Source organism: Carettochelys insculpta, chromosome 3 (assembly GCF_033958435.1).
Source record: "Carettochelys insculpta isolate YL-2023 chromosome 3, ASM3395843v1, whole genome shotgun sequence".
Taxonomy (NCBI): domain Eukaryota; kingdom Metazoa; phylum Chordata; order Testudines; family Carettochelyidae; genus Carettochelys; species Carettochelys insculpta.
The window spans coordinates 79060107-79086912 of record NC_134139.1 but is presented as its reverse complement, the minus strand read 5'-3'; the positions used below and the strand labels follow the sequence as shown (position 1 = coordinate 79086912).

The 26806-nt window shown below is 44.2% G+C and overlaps 1 protein-coding gene across 2 annotated transcripts in view; it reads right to left on the bottom strand.

Annotated features, from left to right (window-relative positions):
• Positions 1-26806, bottom strand: part of GALNT2 (polypeptide N-acetylgalactosaminyltransferase 2) — a 154602-nt gene that overhangs the window by 57174 nt on the left and 70622 nt on the right. Inside the window, exons 2-3 of one of the 2 annotated variants that reach the window (XM_074988657.1) lie at positions 18592-18685; positions 12132-12285 (exon numbers count right to left, since the gene is read on the bottom strand). In XM_074988657.1, the coding sequence (XP_074844758.1) occupies positions 12132-12285; positions 18592-18685 (248 nt within the window). The remainder of the gene's footprint in view (positions 1-12131; positions 12286-18591; positions 18686-26806) is intronic. The other variant, XM_074988658.1, reaches the window with a different exon arrangement.

The window sequence follows — 26806 nt, the reverse complement described above, 5'->3', positions numbered from 1 at the left end:
CACTTCGGGGTAACATGAGACTCCCTCAGGCAACAAATGCATTCACTATGCCCATCTCAGGCAGGCATAGCCTCGCAGCATGACTCACACTTCTTAAACCCCGAGGAAGCCATCGTGGTGAGTCTTTGCTGTTAATAGGGTACTTAGCCGCTAATCAGTGCTTTCTAACCCAAAATAACATTCACGGCCTTCAGGGCAACAGACGGCTTAGCCTATTGTCTGCCCCTCTCTCCTTCGTTCTTCATCTCTCTGCTATGTAATATGCTCTTCTCTTTCTTTTTTTTTTTTTGTATAATAGTGACAAACAACAAACTAACACATAAAACCAACGATCTTATCTGTCTCAGGCTTTAGCTGGAGCGGATTCCGTGTGCAGCCGATGGTGGTTGAGAAGGAACTGGCGGAGACAGGATCGCACACATGACCGAGGGTGCGCAAGGGAGTGGCGCGCATCGGCGTATGCGCGAGCCAATAGAAACTGCTAGAAGAATTCCGACCTGTGGTGCCGGGCGAGTCCGACACCTATCGTGGAGCACCCACGGGGACCACTCGAAGAAGAAAAAAAGGTTAGGAAAAGGAGAAAGAACAGAAAAAACCCAACAACCCAGGAAAATAATGGTCCCAATGGGTAGCCTATTTGCCCAATAAGTGATTGAACGCCACAATAAAGGCCTGAACAAATAAGTAACTCAAAGATGGGGCACATGGACATTACACAGTAAAAGCTGTGTTAGTACAGTAAAAGCCAATGGCCCTACTCAACTAATTGGCAAATATGACTATCTAGAAATCCCCAGGGATGCCAGATAATCAAACTTTTACTGTATTCAGTTCTCAAATGGAAGTAGTGATTAAGCACAGCAAGAAACGACTTTCAAATCTTTAAAAAGAAGTTGCTGTATGCACACCATCTATTCACTTATGAGTTCTATATTTAAACAAGCTGGTAATTAAAATTGGTGGTCCAGACAACTTGACAGAAGAGCCTCATTAAATAGGAATGTTTTATTAAATAACATCATTTTAACCATATATGTACACAGACATACTAATAAGGCTAGATGAAAACTGAATACTATCTTCAGGAAATAAAAGGGGAGGCACTGTCCCATAAACACTGTTAACCCAAAAAGTAACTAAAAATACATTAAAGCTTTAACTGCCCAAGTCTTCCATTTTCTTTCAAAGTGCTTGTTTCCTTACAAAGGTCATGCAGGTGCTTTCAGTGGGCGGCATTTTGTACTACTAGTGCCACAATCCCTGATTAATTAAACGACAATTTACATGTTAAAAGGGTAGACCAACATGTTTAAAAGAGAATTAGAAAAAACACCTGATGGACTGGGTTTGACTGAGTTTGATCCTGTCTTTGAACTGTAACACAAATCTAAGTTTTTTTTTTTTTTTTTTTGACTGTATGTGACTTCAGTACAATGGTGTCTTATAAAGCTCCTCACAATACTTAGAGCTTGGACATATACTTGCCATATAAATCCAAGTAGAGATAATGGAGTAAATCTCTTAAGAATCAGAGTGTTTAAAAGGCTGCATTTTGATTGATTGGGACTGGTGCTCAATCTCCAACTTTCAACAGCTAATTCCACTTTCAGGTCTCCTAAGTGGGCTGTGCTGTATTGATCTTGTTTGGAAATACAATCTCGTGTGTAATGCTAAAATCTCATTTTATTATTCTAAAAATCAGATTTTGAAAAACACGAGTGGGTGTGACACTATATTCATGCAATTAAATACACAGCATAATTCTAAATAGGCCATTCCATCCAACAGTTAACTTGTCAATCAACTAATATTCTCAGGGGGTTTCTTTGTTTTTTAAATCTGGGGGCAAGTCCCCAAATGCTTAATCCCCCACATATATGAAATATAGCTGTTTATACATCTTATTGACAGTATGTTTGGGGAAAAAACCAAGACAAAACAAAAAAAGGAGAAGTTACTCACCTGTAGTAACGATGGTTCTTCGAGATGTGTCCCCGTGGGTGCTCCACAGTAGATGTCAGGCTCGCCCAGCACCGCAGATCGGAATTCTTCTAGCAGTTACCACTGGATCGCGCATGCGCCGATGCACGCCGTTCCCTTGCGCACCCTCTGTCATGTGCGCGATCCGGTCCCTGCCAGTTCCTTGACTAACTGCCTCGGATGCTCCTGAAAAACACCGGACAGAGATCCGAAGCAGGGAGGATGGGAGGGTAGTGGAGCACCCATGGGGACACATCTCGAAGAACCATCGTTACTACAGGTGAGTAACTTCTCTTTCTTCTTCCAGTGGTCCCCGTGGGTGCTCCACAATAGGTGACTACCCAGAAGTAACCCCAAGTAAGGAAGTGGGTACTCGATTCATGTGCAACTTGCCCTCGAGAGGACTGCTGTCGACAGACGGGTATCCTCATCGAACACCCGATGCAGGGCGTAATGTTTGGTGAAGGTGTCGTAGGATGACCAAGTCGCCGTTCTACAAATGTCTTTCAACGCGATTCCCTTGAAGAAGGCCATTGATGCCGCCACCGCTCTGGTGGAGTGAGCCCTAGGCGGGGCCAGAAAAGGGGTCTTTCGAAGCTCGCAGCACAGTTTTATAGAGGACACAATGTGCTTTGAAATTGTCTGGGAAGAGAGAGGCCTTCCCCTTTTGACCTGGGAGCGAGACACACCAGAAGCCTGTCCGTTTTCCGGAAGGACTTGGTTCTGTCTACGTAAAAGGACAACGCCCTCCTCACACCTAGGAGATGTAGGCACGCCTCGTTGCTGGAGCTGTGAGGCTTCGGGTAAAACAAAGGTAAGACTATTGGTTCGTTAAGATGGAACTCCGAGGAAACTTTTGGAACGAAGGCTGGTTGTAACCGTAAGATCACTGCCTCCTTTGAGGATACTGTGCAGGGCGGCGTTGCCATCACTGCTGCGAGCTCGCTCACCCTGCGGGCTGACGTAATCGCAAGAAGGAAGGATGTTTTCATGGTAAGGAGTCGGAGTGGTACCGTGGCTAATGGTTCGAAGGGTGGTCCCGATAGCGTGTGGAGCACCAAGTCCAAACTCCACGACGGTGGTAGCGGTTCGAGGGGGGTACAGGTTTACCAGCCCCTTCAAGAACCTTGTGACGATAGGGTGGGCGAACACGGTGGGCCCTTCCTCCTTGCGCCGAAAAGCTGATATAGTGGAGAGGTGGACCTTTAGTGAGGATAGAGAAAGCCCGTCTCGTTTGAGGTCCAATAGGTATTCTAGTATTAGAGTTATAGGAACGTCAAGAGGAGCTAATTGTTTGGTGGAGCACCAGGCAGTAAAGCGTGTCCAATTCTGTTCATAAGTCCTCCTGGTGGAGGTCCTTCGGCTACCCTCCAAGACTTGTCGTACTCCCTCCGTACATGTGCTCTCTAAGGCGCTGAGCCATGGATTAACCATACTTGTAGGCGTAGTCCCTGAGGGTGCGGGTGCACTATGGACGCCTGAGCCTGCGTGAGTAAGTCCGGCGCCACCGGTAGGGGGAGTGGTCGATGATCCGACATGCGCAGAACCAAGGGAAAACATTGTTGCCGGTCCCAAGTTGGAACTATGACTATCATGCAAGCTCTCTCCCTTCTGGCTTTCTGCAGAACCTTGTGGATAAGTGTTGTGGGGGGAAACATGTAGAGCAGAGGACCCTTCCATGAAATCATGAATGTGCTCCCCAGGGTCCCCACCCTATTCCTGATCTGGAGCAGTACTGGGGACACTTCTTGTTGTACTGGGTGGCAAACAAATTGATTGGGGAAACCCCCATGTACGAAATATGCGCCGTAGCAGGTCGGAGCGGATCTGCCATTCGTGCGTGAGTGCGAAGTGCCTGCTCAGCTGATCTGCCTTCACGTTGTGGGCGCCCAGCAAATACGAGGCTTTCAACGTTATGTTGTTGGCAATGCATCAGTTCCACAGTCGGACTGCTTCCGCGCATAACGCACGGGATCGTGCCCCTCTTTGTCGATTGATGTAGAACATAGTGGAGGTATTGTCAGTATTGATCCCGACTACTTTGCCATGCAGGTATTCCCGAAAATGTCTGCACGCATTGAACACTGCTGTGAGCTCCAGTATGTTTATGTGCAGTGTCTATTCCGCAGGGGACCATAGCCCTTGCGTCACCTTGCTGCCAATGTGCGCTCCCCATCCTATGTGGGAGGCGTCGGTAGTAAGAAAGATAGAAATTTGTGGTTGGTGGAAGGGCACCCCCACTAGCAGGTTCTTGGGATCTTCCCACCACGCTAGCGATCTGCACACCTCCATCGTGGGCGATACTACCTTGTGGACGGTATGGGATGCCGGTTTGTAAACACTTGCCAGCCAATGCTGCAGGCTTCACATGTATAGGCTGGCATTCTGTACCACAAAACGTAGCTGCCACCATGTGCCCCAACAGTTGCAGGCACGTTAGGACTGGCACCGCGGGGCTGTACCTCATGACTTGCACCAAGGAGATGATGGTGCGGAAGTGGGCGTTGGGCAGGTATACTCTTGATGCGATAGAGTTTGTGCGCGCCCCTATGAACTCTATATCTTGCGTGGGTTTGGTCTTTGACTTTGCGAGGTTGATAACTAGGCCCAGCGAAGTAAACGTGTTCGCGGTGACGCATATCATGCGTAGGACCTCTGCCTTTGAGGCCCCTTTCAGTAGGCAGTTATCCAGATATGGAAAAATAAACACACCCTGCCCATGCAGGTAAGCTGATACCACTGCCAGGGTTTTGGTAAAGACTCTGGGTGCCGAGGATAGGTCAAACGGAAGAACCCTATATTGGAAATGTTTCCCACCGACCGTGAAACGGAGGAAGCGTCTGTGTGCCGGGTGGATTGTTTTATGAAAAGTAAGCGTCTTGTAAGTCGAGGGCTGCAAACCAGTCTCCATCGTCCAGTGCCCTAAGTATGGAGGCAACTGTAATCATCCGGAAGCGCTGCTTGCACAAGTAATGGTTGAGGCCCCGTAGATCCAAAATCGGCCTCCAGCCTCCTGGTTTCTTCTTTGTTAGGAAGTAGCGTGAGTAAAAACCTTTCCCTTGGAATTCTTCCGGCACTCTTTCCACCGCCCTTAAGAACATGAGGTGATCTACCTCCTGCTTCAGCTTCGCGTCATGGGCAGTGTCCCTGAGGGGAGGACGGGTGGGAGGTTTTGTAGGTGGAAGTGACTGGAAGGGGATTGTGTAACCTGTGGCTATAAATTTCCAGCACCCATTTGTCTGTTGTGATCTTTTGTCATTGGGAGTGGAACAGTTTGAGGAGATGATGGAACATGAGATGAGAATAGCATTGAGCAATGGTGTTGCTAGTGCAGTCCTCGACGTACCTGTCAAACTTGCTGCCTCTGGGCTTGGCCCGAGGGTGTACGGCTTTGTTGAGAACGTCGCCTGGGGGCCCTCTACTGCTGCTGCTGTTGATGGCGCCCTTGGTCATCGCCTCGCTGATATTGTGCGCGCTGTGGTTAGTAAGCGTAGCGTCTTTGCTGAGGATACAATTTCTTTTTCTTGTATGGGGGAGTATAGATACCCACGGTCTTAAGTGTGGCCCTTGAGTCTTTGCTGGAGTGGAGGACCGAGTCCGTTGAGTCTGCAAACAGCTTTTGCTTGTCAAAAGGAAGATCCATGATCTTCGCCTGTAGGTCTCCGGGGATAGCAGACATCTGGAGCCAGGATTCCCTATGCATTACCACTGCTGCGGCTGTTGAACGAGCCGCTGTGTCCGCCACCTCCAGGGTAATCTGAACTCCCGTTCGCGATGACGCGTAGCCCTCTTGGACAACTGCCTTTAACACTGGATTCTTGTCCTCCAGAAGTGAATCCATGAGAGGGGTGAGTCTAGAGTAATGGTCAAATAGACGTGCCGCGTAATTTGCCACTCTCAATAATAGGGTAGAGGAAGAGTAGACCTTCCTGCCGAACAGCTCTAATTTCTTAGCACCTTTATGCGACCCCTCTGATTTGTACTGGGACGTCTTCGACCTCTGCTGGGATGATTCGACCACCAAAGAATAGGGTTGTGGGTGGCTAAAGAGGAACTCCATGCCCTTGGCTGGGACGAAGTACTTCTTATCTGCTCTTTTGTTTGTAGGCGGAAGAGAGGCTGGAGTCTGCCACATGTTAGTGGCTGACTCTATAATGGCTTCGTCCAGCGGGATAGCGATTTTAGATGAAGCTGGGGATCTCAAAATTTTTCAGGAGTTTATGGTGCTTCTCCTGCACCTCTGCTATTTGAATGTCCTGTGTGAATGCTCCTCTTTTGAACAGCTCCTGGAATTGTTTAAGGTCATCCGGAGGGGAGACATCCCCGGGGGCAATGGCCTCATCTGGGGAGGATGAGGAGGAACCGCTGGGGTAAGCCTCCCCCAAATCCTCTGGCTCCCGAGTTCGCTGGTATACTTGCTCCCTGGTGGGCTGCGAAGGGAAGTCTCGGGACTCTGGACCTAATTCCCCCGGGAGAACTGCGTTCCCGTCCCAGAGCGACAGTGTACATGGGAGTAATCACAAGTAGTGGGAGAGGACCTGCCCCTGGATCTGGACCTGCGGTGTCTGTGTTCAGTGTGATGAGGACGACCATAACAACAGGGGCAAGGGCCCGGTGATGGAGACCTGGACCACGATCGGGGAGTGTACCCATGATGTCTGGGAGAGCGGGATCTCCGTGACAACACTGATAGTGGTGAAGCTGGTTTGTGATAGTACTCAAGGGGATCCATGCCCAAAAATGGTGACGGTGGCCTGAGCCACGGCGAAATTGGTTGGAGGAACGGAGGGAGGCCCGAAATAAGCCGGTGGAGTTGCCGCCCAGCGGTGCGGCGTGTGTATCTCGGGAGGAGGGCTGGGTGATAAGGGCATCACAGCCCTGCCTGGAGATGGACTAAGGTGCCGGGTTTTAGCTCTAGCCTTCCCCCTCCCCTGCAGGGTGGGCGGCGCCCCCTCCCATGCCAGGGATCTCGGCCCCGTTGTCGGCGCCGCGCGGGTAGCTTCCTCCAGCGCCGGTAGGTCCCGTGCTGGGTGCCCCTGCGCCGTCGGTGCCACAGGAGCTGGTGCCGTGTGCGGCGGCACCGCCAATTCTGGCATTTGCCGCGCTGGCGGTCGCGGTGCCTTCCGTGCCGCCTGCTGTATAGTCGGAGGCCCAGCCTCTGCCACATGAGCTACTGCGCTGCCGCTTTCATCAGCTCGCGGCTGGGGGCTCTGCGTTCTACTCGTCCTGCTCGCTGGGACCTCCGGCAAGGATCAAGCCGGGGAGAGTTTCCTCCTCTTCTGCACAGAGGGGGTCAAAGAGGCTGCCTTCCTTTTATGCGACCCAGAGGGCCCTTCTGTGTGAGGCTTCTCCGGCGGCTCAGGCTGGAGGGCCTTATCAAAAGATAATTTTGAGCCTCATTTCTCTGTCCTTCCTGGCCCTGGCTGTAAGCTTAGCGCAGTGGGAACACTTCGGGGTAACATGAGACTCCCCCAGGCAACAAATGCATTCACTATGCCCATCAGAGGCCGGCATAGCTTCGCAGCATGAGTCACACTTCTTAAACCCTGAGGAAGCCATTGCGGTGAGTCTTTACTGTTAATAGGGTACTTAGCCACTCATCAGTGCGTTCTACAACCCAAAACAACATTCACGGCCTTCAGGGCAGCAGAAGGCTTAAACAGCCTTCTTTGTCCGCCCCTCTCTCCTCCCTTCCTCTTCTCTCTACTATTTAATATGCTTTTCTTTCTTTTTTTTTTTTGTATAATAGTGAAACAACGAAATAACAAATAGAACTATCTTATCTGTCTCAGGCTTTAGCCGGAGCGGATTCCGTCTGCAGCCGTTGGTGGTTGAGAAGGAACTGGCGGGGATCGGATTGCGCATATGACTGAGGGCACGCAGGGGAGCGGCGCGCATCGGTGCATGCGCGTTCCAATGGAAACTGCTAGAAGAATTCCAATCTGCGGCGCCGGGCGAGCCCGACATCTACTGTGGAGTAGCCACGGGGACCACTCGAAGAACAAGTCATTGTATGACATTTTAGTTTGTACTGAGTTGACTACTGCTGTAAAACTAGTCAAATCTCTAGATGAGCCAATGTTCTCTCTGGAAGACCTGCGTATCTGTGGTTGAGAACCACCTGTGCTAAAGTACATTGAAATACGCAGTGTGGACAGCAGTGACTAGCTGGACCACCAAACAATAGCAAACTCAGCACAGACAAAACATTGTGTGTTCTAAGCAATCAAATCCACTTTGGGAAAACAATTAAATTCTTACCTAAAATTTTACAACAGGTAACCTTCCTGCATAAAAGCTTTCTTCATATCTGAGAGCCACTGATATGCACATCAAACTCACAAGTTATAAATATTTATTGAGCGGAGAAGCAAGCAGCAGCAGCTAGAGCTGTAAAAGCTTCTGCCCTACCTTTCTATAAAAAGGCCCCATATACTGAAGACGACTTCACTGTTAGTACTTTCCTGGGAGGGGGTGGCGGGGGACCTAGATTCTTCTGGCTTTCCAGAATGATAAACAGTAGATATATGACCCTTTTTTCTAATCAGCTTGACTGTCACAAATGTGAAGACATTCCATGTACAATTTGTAGTTAAAAATCATTAAACAGAAGTGACATGGAAGCCTTCCTCATCCTCTTCCTCCTCTGCTAGCTCTCCCAGCTTTAAAGCACTGTTGTGTTTAGCTAACCTAATTACTTCATTCCTGTATTTACCCAACCCACTTATGATTGACTGCATTATTATACTTTTGGCTCTAATTTTATTTATCCAAGAGTTAGAATTAAGCCAGGAGGATTGCTTCATTTTGTTTTCCTGAAGTTATCAAAGAGCCCCAAATTGTTAAGATTACTGCTTTAATCTTGATTAAATATTGTAACAACATTGCTTAAAACAGGGAGACAGCATGTACTTTTTTATTCTGAAATTAAATACTTTTACCTTCAGATTATTTTTACACATTAAATTTACAAGGGTGTCCAAACAGGTACATTTGATATAACCGGTGTTTGACATTGATTATAAACAGATTTTCAAGTCTAGATTTAACTACCACCCTTTTAAGCAACTCACTTAAAGAGCAACCCTGGAAAAAAAAAAAAAGCTCTCATTGATTATTTCTTCCTTGAAAAAGGTAATAAGCTTGAGGGCCCTTTTGTTCATGGCTGTTTAAGATATACAGAAAGCGTATTAGGTCAATTGTTAACTCACAAACTTTCTTCTGTATTTTAATTTTCATCAAGGAAATGTTCCTGCCACTGATTTTTTTTTTTTTTAAATAAAGGCTTTATTGTATTATTAAAGAGATGGGCATAGTTGTACTGGGAAGAAAATCACTTACCTGTGCTTTTTAGGATCATGACTGACATCCCAAACGCAAACAGAGATATCAGATTGTAGGTATCACTCACAATTAGGAGTTTATTAGCTGATTGCAGCACAGCAGTCCTTCCCTTAGTCCTCCCTCTCTGCAGATGTTTGCACACTATGGGGAACTGCTGCTATATTCCTGATGGCTCACTGACGGGTGCAGCAACGTTGGTCAAGAGACTCAGACCCCAGGGGTAAACCTCACAGCATTAAAGAAGAGGAAACAGCCTGGCCTGAAATTTGTTGTTGGAGCAGAGAAAGGCTCTTGCCAGATGTCTATGAAGCACCGAATAATACAATAGAGCTATGATTTCAGATGGGATCTAAATGGGTTACTGCAGTGCAAACAGTCATTTCTTGATAAATAAAACCAAAGGGTGCGTGAGCTGCGTTTTGTAGAAGTGAGAAGGTGACATTCCCACACAGGTTACCTATGAATCCTTAAATACCTTCCCAGTCTCAAGTATTTTTGGCAAAGCAAGAGTATAGAAAAGGAATAAGGAGCTCTGTGGATAACAGCCAAAAAAGTTGGGAGTCTAATGTTTATCTGGCTTCGGTTCCGTGCACAGGCAGGCTTCAGTTCAGCAGTCCTGTGGGGACTGGACAAGGACAGTTGTGCTCACAGTTGGGTGCTCTTCTGTGCAAGTTGTAGAACTGCGACTGGACACAACCTTTGTTCAGAACACACCAAGCTTCTTAGCGAGCCCACGTGCACACAAGCAGTGCAAGACATCTTACACCACTCCTAGAATGCTTCTCCCATGAACTTGCAAGGAACTCAGGAACTCTCCATTACCTGTCTCCTTGTTAAACAAAGGCATCAAAGTGTCAGCTTTCCTCACAACCACAGCAGAACATAGATGCAGTTCCATTTCTTAGCTAAGTCTTTCCACCCCTAATCAGAATGCTGAATGCATAAATACAGAATTAAATAAAACTCTTCACTGAGGAAATGAAAATGTGATGAGAGAAGTTGAGTTTAATATCAGGCCTGTCCTTTCTCGGCAGACTGTTGCTGAGCACAAGAGCTGCATATGACAGTTAACAATTCTGCTTCTCCTGTTCAATTAGAATATAAAATGAATGGATTAAGCTGAACTGCTGTATGGGCCATCAAATCTCTCTTAAGGAGTTTGCTCACCACAAGCTCCCAGGATATTTACTTTTACATTTGAGGGATGTTAAGTGCTAAAAGTGGAGCCATTACCACAGGGGTTCTCAATGTTTCTCTCTTCTCCCTAATATGCTATAAAAATTCTGGGGCCCGGGGGAGGAATCAAGACTTTCGCCCTGCAGGGCAGGGGAGACAGGATTTTGGGGCTTCAGATGCCAAATGGATAGACTGCTGAGGGCTCCTGCCCCGCAGGTAGCTGGGACGGACATGGGGCTTCCAGCTTCAGCCCCTCAGGGTCTCTCAGGACTTGCAGACCCGCCCCTCCCAAAGAGCTTGCAGACTCCAAATGGGCATGGACCCCAGTTGAGAACCATTGCATTAGCATTCTACCCATGTTTTCAATTGCACAGAAGCAGTATGACAAGCTAAGGTGAAACCTGCATGCCTAAATACCAGAGGAGTAGTCTAGAATCATCTCTAGAGAAGACAAATTTCGAAAGACAAAAGAAGGTGAGTTATGTCATTATTGGAGACAACAGTGAGAAGAACCACTAGTATGAAGGCAAGACACTATGCGCACGTCTTCACTACAAGCTGCATCAGTGGGCAATGATTGGTCCAGTGGAGGTCTGATTTATCACATCTAGTACAGCTGCAATAAATGGTCTGCTGAGTACTTTCCTGGTGACTCAGCTTACTCTCCTCTCCTTTGCTTGAGTACCAGTTTCAACAGGAGACCGTCAGCTATCGACTTACTGTACGAAGATACCATGGTAAATGGATACAAGTGCATTGATTTCAGCTATGTTATTCATGTAGCTGAAATTGGAGTAACTTGAGTTGATGGCCAGCAGTCGTACAGATGAGGCCTAAACTATGCAAGAGCTTTGACAGTAATAATAGACCTAAAAAAGAACAGATTTAAGACTAAGGCCTTGTCTTACTTACAAAATTAAGTCTACCTAAGTTAGGTTATTTCTACATAAGAAACCATGCAGAGAGAGAGCTGCCACTGCACTGTTGTAACAACTCCCATGTGGCTCTGTATTTTTCACATCCTTAAGCAACAAATTTTACCAACAAAAGTGCTCAGGTACACACAGGCTAAGGTCAACATATAGCTACCACAGTTCCTGTGCACACACTGTCTTCTCTTTTGGGTGCATGGCCTCACCAGGAGCACCTCCACAGACTTAACTGTGTGTGGAATTGACAGTTGGAGACCCCCGTGTCACAGAGATGTCAGCTCTGCCCCCCATTCCCCCCAGCCCCACAGGGACTCCCAGCTGTGCAGCCATACTGCGAGATGGCTCCAGTTGTGAGCAGTGGGGTGAGCTCCAGCTGGGAGCTCCACGCAGGAGGCTGTAGTTAAATGGCCACCAGCCCTATGTCAATACCAGTGAAAAACCAAGACTTGTAATTCACCACCAGTTCAACTGATGATGAGAACAGTGGAAACTATACAGTAGAGCGCTCAGTTAAGCTTAAACACTTTTTATTCTGTCTGAAGTTTAAATCATAGCATCAGCTAGCCGCTTGAACCAAAAAATTCTTTTTCTTACACTCCTGACACAAATGTGCAGAGTACATTAAGAGCCATATGCAGCTCAAGAGCCGCAGATGAAGAGTAACTGATTACCTGAACAACCGCCAAGTTTGACACTTACTGATCATGCCTGGTATCAGGTATGTTTCTGTCCATTCGCAGTTTGTCACTTTCTACTTGATTGAACTTATTACGAGCATATGGGTCCTGACCAGATCGGACCATAGTAACACCAACATAATTGTCTTGATCAAAATCTTGCCATCGAACTTTTCCTGGAAAGGAAGAAACTCAGAGTTAAATATTTGCATCACAAACCTGAAACAAAAAGTGCTAGTTTTCAAAAGGTCTGAAATCGAGTTCACATTTACCAGATGGAAGCACTTTAAAAATAAATCAATCTCAACACTCCAGTGAGGCAAGAAATACCTCTCTTCTACAGCCGGGTTACACTGATACACAAAATTTACTAGGGCAAAGTTTCATTAGAAATTGAACTAACAGTATCCTGACTCACGAGACCATCCTACTTTGCTCAGTTGTAAATATTAACCTCAGGAACCATATGTTCCACTTTTAAAGGACATTTCCAAATCAGGTAGCTGATGAATCAAGCACATATTTACACCCCAAGAAAGATTAATTTAATTGTTGCAGTTAAGAATGTAATTAACTTCACTAAACCAAACCACTGTGGTTTAATTTAGCACAGTCATCTTTAAAAGTAATGATTCATATCTCCGTGCTCCAAAAGGTTTCCTCTTCAAAAAATTGGTTACAAGAAAATGTTTGTAATTTTGTAAATCATACAAATAATAACTAACTATCATTAGGACATGACCACTTTGAGATGCAATACAAGAACTGCTTTGAACATTTTGGGTATGTCAGGGTCAATTTTCCAGGTTTCGATTTCATGCACCTAGTCGGGACATGCAAAAATCAAACTAGCTGGGGTCAACAGCAAACCCTGTACTCCTCAACACTGCAAGAAAAAGGAGGGTGATGGGAGAGTTTTCCCCCATTGACCTCCCTCTCAGAGGATGGCCAGGTAGAGTCAATTGCAGATAAGTCGATTCCAGCTACGCAATTGCCATAGCTAGAATTGCGTATCTACAATTGACTTTGAGGTCTAGTATAGACCTGGCCTTTGTAACCTTGTCTAAAGAGCACATCGCGGTAAGAATGTTCGGCGTGTGTATGCTTTATCTGAAGTCTGCTTTTTTAACATTACAGTAAGGAATTAAGGTAAAAAATGTTCTCTTCTGAAGGGATAGACCCTTTCATAAAATTACTGATCTTGTGATCTATACCCATAGCTTGATTTGCATTACTAAAAAATGGTATATGCTGTCCTTTCTTATTGGACCCCAGCAACCAATAAATTGCAACTGTAGAGGAGTTATGCTCTATGACATAAAAGCACTTGAGTTCAAATACCCCCTCAACTACACGCTATTTTACTGCAGAAGTGTTCTTTAGGGCACCATACTGAGGTTGCGTTGTAGCACCAAGCGTATTACTGACACTAAACATATGAAACAAAGCAACCCTTTTGGGACCAATACATCCGATTACTACTACTCCTTGAGAAGATGTTAGTTACACTTCACTGAGAGAGTGTTTCCAAAGGCAACATGGGGAACTGTCATTTCAGGGTTTTGGGGGGCAAATCCAGAAAGTTGGCAGAGTATCAGTTGCTTGGAGGACTCCACGAACACTAACAAGTAAAGCATAAACTTAAGGATGAGTTAAACATAACCTTCTGCTCTGAATCAAGGATGAACTATTATAACAGGCTGCTAGAATTCTGGTCAGACATTTCAAATACACTTTTACTGTTGACAAGCTGCACAGCATACAAAAAGTGAGTCTGGGCTGGCTGTTACACAATGGGTTGAAAATATTACAGCCAGCTAGAATTTAACTTGGAATTTCAGCTTGAAAACAAGACTTAAAATGCCATATGTGAAAAATCCAGCTAGAATGGATGGCTTACTGAAAAGATCTGAGAATCTCTCAAGTTTGAGGCATCTAAAAAGCTGAAGAACGAAGGTAGCGCTGACCAAGTCTATGGTGGTGGCTGGAGTTCGAATACTGACAGCCAATTTGAACAGAAAGTATTAGTGAAAAGCAAAGGAACCACAAAAGTAAATATTTTAAGAGTCTAGTCACAGAGCAAGAATGTAGATGCCTGTATTTTGGATTACAGGTTTAACAGCTATTCAGTTTGAGCTAATTGAATACCTTCTACAAATGAATTGACCCCCCCAAAAAAAAGGCTGAAGAAAATATGCAGAAAAGGCAGAACCAGAGTGTGACGTTAATGGATTATGATAGGAATATACAAATAATTGTTGCAACCGCTGTTATGTTTGTACCAAATCTCACACAAAGAGGGTCAAGTGAGGTGTTTATAGAAAGCTTATGATTCACACATTCTGTTTATGCTATTCATAAACATGTATCATTTTTCTAGTGGAAGTTTTGAGTATAGCCGATGTGCTCATATTTCAAATGTTTGTTTCTGGGGGACAACAGGAGATATGGCCAGACTACTGTGAAAAGGCTATCAGCCAAGTGAACAGAAGTACCTGTCTAACAATGGCCTTTCATGGTACCAATCCACATCTGAGGAGCTCTTCTGTGAAGATTCAGAAATAAAGGCTATGTAATACTGATACAGTATTATGAGATTTTGCACTTTACTCAGATTAACAAGTTGAAATTGTGAGCAGCAGGGAGCCAGGAACCAGGTGGCTCCCCTCCGCTTGTGGGAGACGGGAAACTGAGCAGGGTGTCTGTGCTGGTCAGCTTCCTGGCTCCTAGGAGTGGCAGGGAGCTGAGAACCAGGTGGCAGCCCAGCTCCCGTCCATTTGCAGGACCCAGAAAACTCACCAGAGTGGCAGTGCTGTCAGTTTCCTGGCTCCCCAGACTTACCTGAAATTCAGCTTATTTATGGTTGTCTGGGAACACAACCTACCCAGAAGTTGCGGGTTTACCGTATACAACGTTATAAAATACATATTACTGTATCCATTAAAAATATTAATGAGTCACTACAGTGAACTACTGCAAATGTTAACTGTGCAGAGGAAAGCTGAAATGCTACTTAGCAAAAACAAGGACACTGCCTGTGAATCTGCAAAGAAGGTAACCTGTGACAATTTCCTAATTAAGTATTAAGAGAAACGGCTGTATTAATCAGCCTTTTCCAGCAACTGACCACATATTTTTCCATGTTCTCTGCTTTGCTTCCTGGTATACAGGCTCTGCTTCCCAACTATCCAAGTGCATTAAAAGACAGGTATGGATTAAATACTTTTATTTTACCTATGTGACACTGATAAAACATGTTCCCTAAACTTTATACTGGTTCTGTGGAGCTTTGATTTAACTTATAAAACGCTCACCGATGGGGGGTGGGGGAAATCCCCCAAAATTGTGGTTCTGATTCATATCTGATATCACAGTAAGTTTCAGAATCGGCAGTATTATCTAAAAAGTCTGAGAAAAAATATAGAATCACATCCCTAATCACTGACAAGGTCACACAATTCACCAGAGACTTGCACTGCTTTAGGCATTAGTGATGTAGCCAGCTGTAAAAAGGAATCTCAAGAGGCCAAATATGGGTTGACAGGTAAGTATCTTGTTTAGTGAAACAGTAACGTCAGAATGTAGGAAAGAATTTTAGTCTGTTTTAAAGAGCTGATGATGCCTAAAAAAGTTTGGCGAGTTCCACTAAGACACAGTCATCTCTATATTGTTCTCTCTCTCTAATTTAGAGCTATCCACTTTAAAAAGTATTTTCACGTCTAACGAAAATTTTGGTCCTATTTCCTATTCCCCGACAGAAGATTTAGGGCCAAATCTTAGGTGCCAGCAGTTAAAAAAAAGAAAAAAAAAAAAGCACAGTGCTGCTGTAAAGCAGCCCCTGGAGACTGGGGGATTTCCGAGTGGTCTAAGATTGGCATAGCTGATTCTAGAGCTCCTGCTTTAGGTTTTACCAGGGTCAGAAAGGAAAGCTGACCATATCCCTGGTCTGGCCTACAGAACTAACCAGGCGGGAGGAGGAGATGTGGGGAAAGAGATAGAGAGAGAATCAGAGACGTCAGGGGAAAAGGGAAGAAGGAAGTGGGGTACATAATAAATTAACTGGTAGAGAAGAGATGACAGAGCAGGCGAGCTTGCATGTGAAGGAAGGAAACAGACAAAACTCCAAGGCAGGTATACTGTATGGGCTGGGGAGCAAAAGAAAGATCTACTTAAGGGGAACATAGGCATCAGCTAGAACAGTAACTGGGAGGTATGTAAAGCACAAAGGTCTGGGGGCTGGAAAAAAAAACAGGAGAGCTACTCAGGAGATCCCCAACCTAAGCAGCAGTCACAGGTGATGAGGGGGGAGGCAGAGATCAGGAGCTCACTTTTTGGACTTGTTTTACCACTAAACACAGGTCAGGACCAATAGCATACATTGTGGAATCATCTTGATCTACCTGGATGTCAATAGCTGTTAGATTGAGTCTTATCAAAAAGGACAGAGTGGAAGAGAACTGGAGTGTTATGTCAGTTGTGCAGTCACATTTAAATCCTCTCCGAGAAGGATCACTGAAAAATATTTGTAACGTTGCTCTAGTCTAAAATGGATTAACCCCTGCTGGGAAGAAAGTCAGAATAAAACAAAAATAATTAAAATAGATTCCTGGATTTGTTTTAACCTCTCTAAATAGGTATAAAATATTTAAGTCCTTTATAAAATTATAATATCAGGTTTGGGAAGGCTGGGTGCGTGGGAAGAACAGCTGGAGCCTGTTGGATCTGGGACGTGATTTAAATGATGCATCCCAGCTCCAGTGAGCTGGTGGGGAGGACAGCCTGCTCTCTGGCGCTGTCTCCTGCACTCCCCACTCCACAAACAACCAAATAACCACTGAAATTTTCAGCAGTTAATTACTCAGCATCCCTGGCATGGCGTTGATCTGATTTTGAAAATGAGTCTGTGTCACTGTCAAAGATGGTGTATTCTGTACTGGATTTGAAACATTAACGCATTTGATCCTTGCTTAGCTTGTGTGCGCACTACTATGCAGTAAACCTCTCTAATACGACTGTAACCACAGTAAAAGTAAGTAAATAGGACATTTATGAGCAACTGATTCAGCTGAAAAAAGTGGATGTGCCATGGAATTTTCTGACTGAAGTGTGCCATGTTATTGAAAAGGTTTGGAACTAATGATAGAGAGGATATTAAATAAATATTTTACAGGAAAAGGACTCCTAGAAACCAAATTAACTGAATTACTACCAAGTGTTCACTCAGATGGATATACTGGAAAATAATGTGTTAAACTGAATTCCTAATCTGTGGCGTGCAATACTCATGTATAATTTTATAAAAAGGAAATGTTCATAACACTTCTATTTTCCAGTCTCCAGAAAGTGACAAAGACAAGCTGGGTCAAACACCCCAGAGGGAAAAACCATTAATTTAAATAGTTTATCCTGCATCAGATTTTAAGATTACAAAACAAAAACATGCTTAAATCATAGCAAATCCTGCTTAACAACCAAAAGATGAAAATTCTCCTTGGTTGTTAATTTTCTTCAAGAACATCTATAGAAGTCCAGATGCTTGGGTTATAATTTCTCCCGGCCAAGCATCTGGATTAGTATGGAAGATCCATGAGAAAAAATGTTCTGTGGAACCATCTGGTAGAAAGTAATTTTCTTTGCAAGGCACACTTGTCCATCTAATAGAGTGGCAGGCATCAAACTATTCTAGTCAGTTTCTTTTTTTTTTTTTTTTTTTTTTTAAACAAAAACACTCCTTGGTGCTTTGATACCAGCTATGCACATTTACCACTTCTGCAAAACAGCAGTTCTATAGCAACAGGAGTCTTAACAAGAAGACTATTGATAAAAATGTAACACACACATCACACGGTTACTTGGTGTTTCCCTAGCTCATACATCAGGAAGCATCCCTGTTCCTCTGTAACAAAGACATGGGACTCCTTGCCCCATTCATCCATGATATGCTACAGAATGCCAGATATTGCTGTGCTTTGGGGCACAAAAACAACTTATAGCTCCACCCATTATCTTAGACAGTTACACAAGAGAAACATGATATCTTTATCACAAAAGCTTGTTTTATTTCCATGTGAAGCTAGAATGACTGGCACCCGATTCAAGTTTCCACCACTCGACTCCTGTGTTAAGTATCGCACTCCAAAAGCGAATGTCTACCACTAGCCAGGCCCACCAGTGGATAAAACTGTACAAGAACCACTTCCCACAACTGAGTCTGCACCAAGAGAATAGCTTACAGCACAAGCAGGCACAGATCAAATGTAGGTAGAATGTTTTCACACTAAGCCTCAGCAAAAGGCGTATTCTTTCTTACAAGTTGGGCTAGGGTGCTGAAAGCTGAAGTGTTCAGAATTAAAGCAAATTCATATAATCCTCCTCTCGCTTCCTCGGCAAAAGGCTCCATCAGAAAAATTCACAGCCTCCATTTCTCTTAGTTTTAGGGTTTTTTATTTTATTTTATTTAACAACAAAGAGTATTCCGATACCTGGAGGTAGGGTCTCCACACTCTGTGCTTTGTCTTCCCCATTGTTACTGCGATGGTCTTTCTTTTGTAGTGCATCAACGTCATTTGGATCCTCCTGAGGAAAAATAACCAAACACCTTAAAACCATTTCTTAAATTGGTATGATTAAGGGATGTTAATCTTCTGTATTCTTCAAAAGGAATGGGACTAGTTGCTTTTACTCTGAGACAAGCATTGTCTTCAGACCCCTTTAAGGGAATAAAAAAAACTCAATAGACTTGTTTTAGGCATCAAAGAATGGCAAATCCTCCAGTTTTTTCCAAAAACAAGAAAAACAACACGGTAAACTCTTTCATATCTGACATTCCTGGGCCTGGGAGGCTGCCAGATATTCAAACAAACATTCTGTATAACAGAGAGGTAGCCGAGCGCAGGCAGTGCCAGGGTCTGCATGCAGAGAGCACTGCACTGCTGGGCTCTGGGCCTGTCTTTGCAGAAGGCAGGCGAGAGGGAAGCAGGGAACGGATGCGGAGAGTGCCATGCCGCCTGACTCTGGGGCTCTCTTAGCAGAAGGCAGACAGGCAAGCAGAGTAGCAGGGACTGTGCCCAGGGGCTCAGGCACTGCCAGCCAAAACCTAGAGCTGCTGCAGTGGGTGCTGCACGCTGACCCTACTCTGTGCGCTGCGGCTGGCAAATAGCTGACCTGTGTTCATGTCCCCTCGGAAACAGAGGGAACCTGTCCAGCCGCTGGGGGAAAGCTGAGCTATAATGGCCACATGCACAAACCAAACCACCAGCTTCCACAGTTCAATCCAGCATTAGGGAAGAAGCACTTGTAGCAAGTGGTTGGAGGCTAGCTCCCATGGTTTTCAGCACAGCACTGAACGAATGCCAAAGAGAGACACCCGCTTTGACTTATGCCTTTTGACTAGTGTCTAAATGTTAAAGTGTTAGTGATCTGAGAATTCCAGGTGATAGAATGCCGGCTAAAAGAATTTACTAGACAGGGTTCTAGACACTGGATCAAACATTGAACATATGCAACTACTTACTTGAAGAAACACTTCGCTCTCAAAATAGAAGCTTAGGAAACGATTTTTGTTTCCACAAAGAATTGCGATTGCAAAGTGCGACAAAAACAAAAGTGTACGTCTACCAGTTTTTATTCCTACCACTTCTATTTGAATATTTATAATAAATGCTAATACTTAGCTAGCTTATTAATAATTTCTGATACAGAACTTTTGGAAGCTACACAGCAAGTTGCCATTTACAGGCAACACAGTTTGGCAGGACGCATGCTGGCAGAGGGTTTTCAAATAAAATTTCCACTGTATTTCTGGCTACAATATCAAAAGCACTAATGTTTAGCGGAAAAGCAACTATCACTCTTTTTGAATTCCAATAAAGATACTGACAAATATGGGATAAAAGTTCACTGATAGGCTCATTTTTCTTCCTGCTTAATCCCACAGAGGAATAGTCATACCTTCATCTTACCAAACAACTGATGTCAATTCAGCACTAGGCTACATCACAGAATCAAGTGGAAGTCGAAAGTGGGATAACAGGAAGTGTTTATTTTAAAGAGACAGTATCTGCTATTTGGGTGTATTACCACAGCGAGATTTTATTATGAAATGTCGATGGAAAAGCCTATGCGGTAAACTCTCGCTTTACGTGTCCTCGGCTTGCACAAAACTTGCTTTAATGCAAGTTTCACACAGCCTGAAGACACGCGGCTGTCAGCCTGCCAAGTTTCCTGCAGCTGCAGGCAGCTATTCAGGCTAAGAGCCCCTTCCCCCTGCCTTCCCAGGGCAGTGCTAGGCACCACTTGGTAAACGTAGGGGGAAGGCTTTTAGCTCACCTACCTGCCTGCTGCTAAGGGCAGCCAGGTGGGCTAAAACCCCTTCCCCAAATGGCGCTGTCAAGCTGACAGCAGCCTTGCTCTGGGAAGGTAGGGAGAAGGGTTTTATTCCCACTAGCCGCCCATTGCTGCAGGCAGCTAGCGGGGCTAAAACCCCTTTGCCCCCCAACTGACACTTCTCTCCCACCCCCCGCAACGCCAGCTCAGCCCCTAGTGCACTACAGCCCCGCAAGATGCTGGGGCTCCAGCCCCTGGCACAGCACACAAAGCTCAGGCTCCAGCCACCTACGCACCACTCCTGCAGATCCTGTTCCACATCCTCAACCCCCACAGTTCCAACTCACCCCAGGCTTATACCCTCCACCCCAACCCAATGCTCAAGCCCCGCCATTACCTGAAATTTGAGATACGCGAGGGCTGCATGGAACACAATCCTCGCATGTCCCGAGGGACTACTGTATTCTACATGTCTATACTCTACTTAGTCTGTAAACTACTCCTACTAGCTACGCAGAATTAACACAACTAAGGAAGATGCTATTCCATCTTCTGGAATTACAACTGTTTGCTAAATCGCAATTACAGAGATTACATAATGGCAGCTGCACCAATTTCAAGGTGCAGACTTCGAATTGCAGACTGACAACGAAGATGGAGGCAGCTTCGAAATAAGTACCTCACTTCGACATTCCCTTACTCCGATCTAGTTCTGTGGGAGTAAGGGAATGTCGAAGTGGGGCGCTTATTTTGAAGCTGCCCCCACCTACACTGTCAATCTGCAATTTGAAGTCTGGACTTCGAAATTCACACGGCCACCATTATGCTAATGAGTCACTGAATATGCACACTAACGCCTCATTAGCCTGCTTCGAATGGCATCATTACCATGTCACCTCGGATGGGAGAGGGTGAGCGTCCCTCATGAAAATCCACTGAGGGCAGGAACTGCCTTGCACAATCCTTAATGTTGACAGTGGTATGTGAGAAAGAACGAACCAACCGTGACTCAGAGTCAAAGCTAAACAAACAAAGGCAGTTTAGAAATGCTTATTAACAGAGCATATTTGATCTGAATGATGTTGGGAGGTAAATACTAGCCCTAGCTCTAAAAAAACCAGTAAAAAGCAAGATAATTCAAGGGCAGAAGTAGCTGCTGAAACTATTTTTCACTCTTAATACTGTCAACATTTCAATCGTGTTTCCCTAATACATGTGAAATATCCTAGCTTTTCATGAAAATTCAGAGTACATCTGTCAAAGCATTTCTAGCACTCCCACCCACTGTAGTTTATCAACGCCAAATTCAAAATTAAGTACTTCACATGTGTGAAGTTGACATGCATTGCTCTTTAGGTATAAGTATTAGTGGGCTTTTTGTTAGCTACTGAAATAAGCAGTAAAGTTTGAACTGAAATTTTATAGATTCAGAACAGAGGGAAGTAAACAATGCTTAACAGAAATTTGATTATTCAGAATTCCTTGGCTATGTACACAATTCACATACTTTGTGGTGAGTTATAGTCCACAGCAAGAGGTTTGTTTGTATAGCAGTAAGGTGGCAGCAGAATGGAAAAATCTTGCCCAGCTTCATTCCAGTTCAGTATGTTACAAACATTTGAACTAACAATCTACAACTGCAAAGGAGTTGTAACAAAAAAAAAAAAAAGATGAACCGAGCTCTTTTGTACATTTCTGGATCCAAAAAGGCATGGCAGACAGGTTAATTAGCTCCACAGATCTGATATGAATCATCGGAGGCATAATTCAGTGACATTTAAATAGCCATCTTTAGGCTCTAAAATTTAAATCACATGATGAATGATATAGTTGAATAGTTTTCAACTTGCTTGCTGGCTCAGGAAAAACTAACACCTTTGTTCAGCTTGGGTGGGTTTTCCCATGAGAACTAGGAAGTTCTAGATTCTAGCGTACAATTCTGCAGCAAGAAGTGGATTCTGCTGTAGGTTCCATGGCATCCCAAAAATCATGAGGCCTGTTTTCACATAGGTAGCTATATTATATATCAAATTCTTAAAGCTTAGAGAGATAGTTATAAACAGAAAAGTCCATTAGTCTCCCTTGTACAAGAGACATCCAAAGAGATTCAATCTCAGATACACATTTGTCATTGTGAGCCTGAGTGCAGAAGTTTTACCATGACATGTTGAACCTCAAAATGTTTTAAATTCCCACGTATACTTCACTTCACCTAACATCATCGGCAGAATGCGACAAGCATGAAAATGGTGAATGAGAGATTACAGCAAGAAGTGACTAATCTAACTGAAATACTGAACTCAGACAAATTACGGGTAGACAGAGGCTTCTTTCAGCTGTCCTGAAATTAACAGATGGGCAGACCTAAGTTCATTTCTGGAGTATATACCTGTACATGTGCCCAGTTAGAAGGTATTAACAGAAACACTGAGTAGTGCTGTGGCACCTTAAGAACTAACAAATTTATTTGGATATAAGCTTTCATGGGCTGGAACATACTTTGTCAGATGCATGAAGTCAGAGTTTAATTTATTAACAGTGAATCCACCCTTCCTTGAACTGTTTATTTTCTTAAAAACAAAATATTTTTCCTCCTAAAAAAAGGTATGTTCCTTAGCAAACAATTTTACCAAATTTTGCCTAGAAATCAGTTTTAAAATTAACTTTGTGTGGGGATTCTGTATTAGGTTAAACTGGTGAACAGTTTGCTTTCTTTGGCAAAGAAAGCTCAATCGGTATCCAACCTCCGCTCCCCCAAAAAGAAAGACCAGATTACTCAGACTTGATTACTAATGTGCCATAATTTCATTACAGTTGCCAACAACTCAAAAATTTATAAACTAGCACAAGAGCAGCGACAAGGAGAATCAGATGCAAAGGCAAAGACTTTTTTCCTCCCCAACACAAAACATAAGCTTGGTACCAAATCCCACATACTGAAGCCCAGATCAAAATGCTAACAAGAGCTTTAACAATTTAAAATTAACCAACAGGGACAGTATAAAGCACAAGCCTAACAAAGCAATAGCCATTCTTCCCCTTCAGTATCTAGAGGAATAAATAGATACATCAGACTCTTTCAGTGGAACAGCATTCAGCAGTAAGCACGAGATACTGCAGCGTTGCTATGCTTGTCATAAGAGTATCTTAACAAATGACTATTCATATTCTTTGCTAAGATAGAGCTATATTGATTTAAATGGTTCAGAAAGTAGCAGACAGTTTGCAAATCATTCATGCCTTCCTTCTACCATTTGGTGACATTTAAAGCAACTAAAGCTCCATTCCCAGCTGACCATAGGAACATTCATTCATTCCTTTATAACCAACATCATCCAAAAATCACAGCTGACTCAGACACCTGTAACAATTTTTCATCTATAAAGTGATTAAACCCAGCACTTTTAAAATCAACCAGACAGAACACTTGCTATCTCAGAGAAGTAACAGGTGGCTATCTGTGTTAGGAAAAAGATTTTATAATTAAAGTATCAAAGATTTTGCAAAAAAGCAGCAGGTGTCTGCAATGGGCAGCAAGCCCCCGAAAATATTTTTGGTGCGGGGGGTGGGCAATGTGGTCTGTGGCTGTAGAGCCAGTTGAAATGTTCCCGGACCCCAGAAAAATCTTAGCTGCTGCAGGAGACTTTCCCCCTGGCAGCAGCAAGCCCCTGAATGTATATTTAGTGTGGGAGAGGATCTGAGGTCTGTGGCTGCAGAGCCAGTTAAAGACGTCCCCAGTGTCTGCAAGGCCCTGCAAGTCTTAGCTACCGAGTAAACCTTTCCTATCATCTTTCTTCGTGCTTTGGCTGACCAAAACCACAGGGAACAGTGGTTGGAAGGCCAGTTGAGATTCCTGTTTGTTATAAATTCAGTGGAAGATTTCAGTGCCATCATGTTTTGGAAAGATGTAATGTAGTGGGAAGCCCAAAATCTCTTTTTCCTGATCTTTCCCACCCTCTTTCTCCTTGCTTTGGCTCTCAAAAAACACAGGGAATAGTGGGTGGAGGGCCAGGTGAGAAGACTACAGACACCTGGCTGCCCATTGCAGACAGATGCTGCTTTTTGTAAAATCTTTGATAAATCAGTTCCAGCTATCATTTTATATGGAGATGTACCCAGGACAGAGAACTGGAAGGGACCTTGAGAGGCCAGAGGCCAGGTCCTGCTGCGAGCGAAGGAGACTATCACCATTCTGGACAGTTTTTGTTGTTTTTTTTTTTAATTTATTTGCCCCAATCCATACATGGCCTCCTCAAAAGATTGGCCTGATAAACCCAGGGTTGTGAGCTCAGTGCTCAAACCACTGAGCTACCCCTCCCACCAGTCATAAAAAGCAATTCACTAATAGAAGGAAGAGATTTCAGTTAAATTTGGTGATTTTGCTTTCCAATGGAGGGGAATGCAATATGGGAAGATGATCTCACACCCCCACAACCACTTGCAGGGCGTTTATCCATACTGCACCAGTGAAAATGCCCAGAATGCTATGGGGCTGAGGGAACTGTGTGATAGGTTACCTCCATGCACTGCTGCAACAGTCGATGCCTGGCAACTGAGTTAGCAGCAATAAATTGAATTTGTGGGGAGATTAAGACACTGAAAATTGAATTTATAAAATTCAGCGTTATAAAAAAATTGGATTTTCATAAACTCAGAATTTCTCATAGTGTAGACGTAGCCTTATTCTCATACTGCAAAGGCACAGGAAAGGAAACGATTGCACTTGCCAAGTCACAGAATCATAAAATACTGGAAGGGAATGTTGGAAAAGTAAGAGTATTAGATTAGAGAGACCACTCTCTGCCTTGGGGAGGGATAGTTACTTCTCTGTCCCAGAAGCAGGAGGGGAGACATGCTCAAGCCCTGAACAGAATTCTGTTGCAAGGAAGGGCATTTCCTGCCCTCTCTAAATGAATTCTCTTTCAATGTTCTTGTTAGGGTAAGCTGACAACCGCCCTCCAACCCAAGATGAACAATGGCCACTCTAGAAACAAAAGCCCAAAGACTGAGGCCAAAGCTTTCAATGACCATTTCCTGTCCATCTGATTAGTGGGGAGAAGGAGCACTTATTAATACGTACTACTAGCAAGCTGCAGAAATAGGCTATCTACCAAAACATTTGCGACACGCTGTTTACACAGGAATGAAAATCCATGGTTCTATTATATTTCCACCTGTGAAAGGAAAAACTGGGCAACAAACTAGATTATGTTTCTTGCGATAAGTCATTTGTCTTTTACAAACAATGATTAAAGCCATCATATACATTCGCAAATGATTTTACTGGGTCTATGCAAATAGACATGTATTGGGCATATATTTTTATGGCGAATGCCAGCACAGCAGCAGATGCTATTTGTACTGAGGTATCAGATACATGGGACTTTGAAAAATCTCACTAACGGTTAAAGCTGTTTGATTCACAAGCAGCTTGAATTGCATGATGCTATTGTGAGTGTGCCAAGAGAGCTTCAATAAGAAAATAATAAAATTCCACACATCTCCATGGGAGCAGGGGGTCCTGGAAAAAGTGAAAATGAGCATTACTGCCTGAAAATTGTTGTTAGTGTAATAATAACCATGACAAAAGTAAGGTCTAGCTAATTTTCTGACTTGACTGCTTCCTATATTCATTAGTAACTGCACAGAATGGGTCTTTTATAAGCTTTGTATAACAAACTGATAGCTTTTTTCCTGTGTTGAATGTTCTAAATCCATCATGTAAACACCGTCTTAGCAAGAGGAAAATCATACACATACAAATCAAGTGACAAATACAAAGATACCCAAAAACAGAACCCAAAGACTGGTTAGCCAATGGCTCTCCTCCAGAAGTCCAAGCCCTATCTCTCCCCGCACCCACCCCCCCACTCTTCATATGAGAGACTAGAATACAGAAAGCCCTGCTACATGACTTTGTATGAAGAAATCTTTTCAATGTGATAGCAGAAGACATGATTGATTGTGCTTGGGATCAGACACCCTCATGAATTCAGAAACAGCAGTCCCAGACTCAGAAAACTGGATAAAATAATTTTTATTTTCCTACATTCATCATATTGGCACATAAAACAAAATTTGCGTGGGCAGATGTGGGGCCGAGAGTTTCTGAGCCCAAAAGGGGACTCAGCGTTTGGGCAGAGGACTGGGGTGCCAGGGCCCTGGCTTAGGGTTGGAGCTTAGGCTTACCTGGGCACCTCCCTGCTGTAGGCAGTGAAGACAGTCCCTTCCCCACTTCGTCCCTGCTCTCCTCTGGCAGGGAAGAACACCCTTCTACCCCTCAACTCCCCCACTAACTTGGAGGGAGAGCTCTCCACACTGCAGTCCTGAGCCAGTGTGCAGGATTTAAATGGGAAGATGTGTGTCCACACA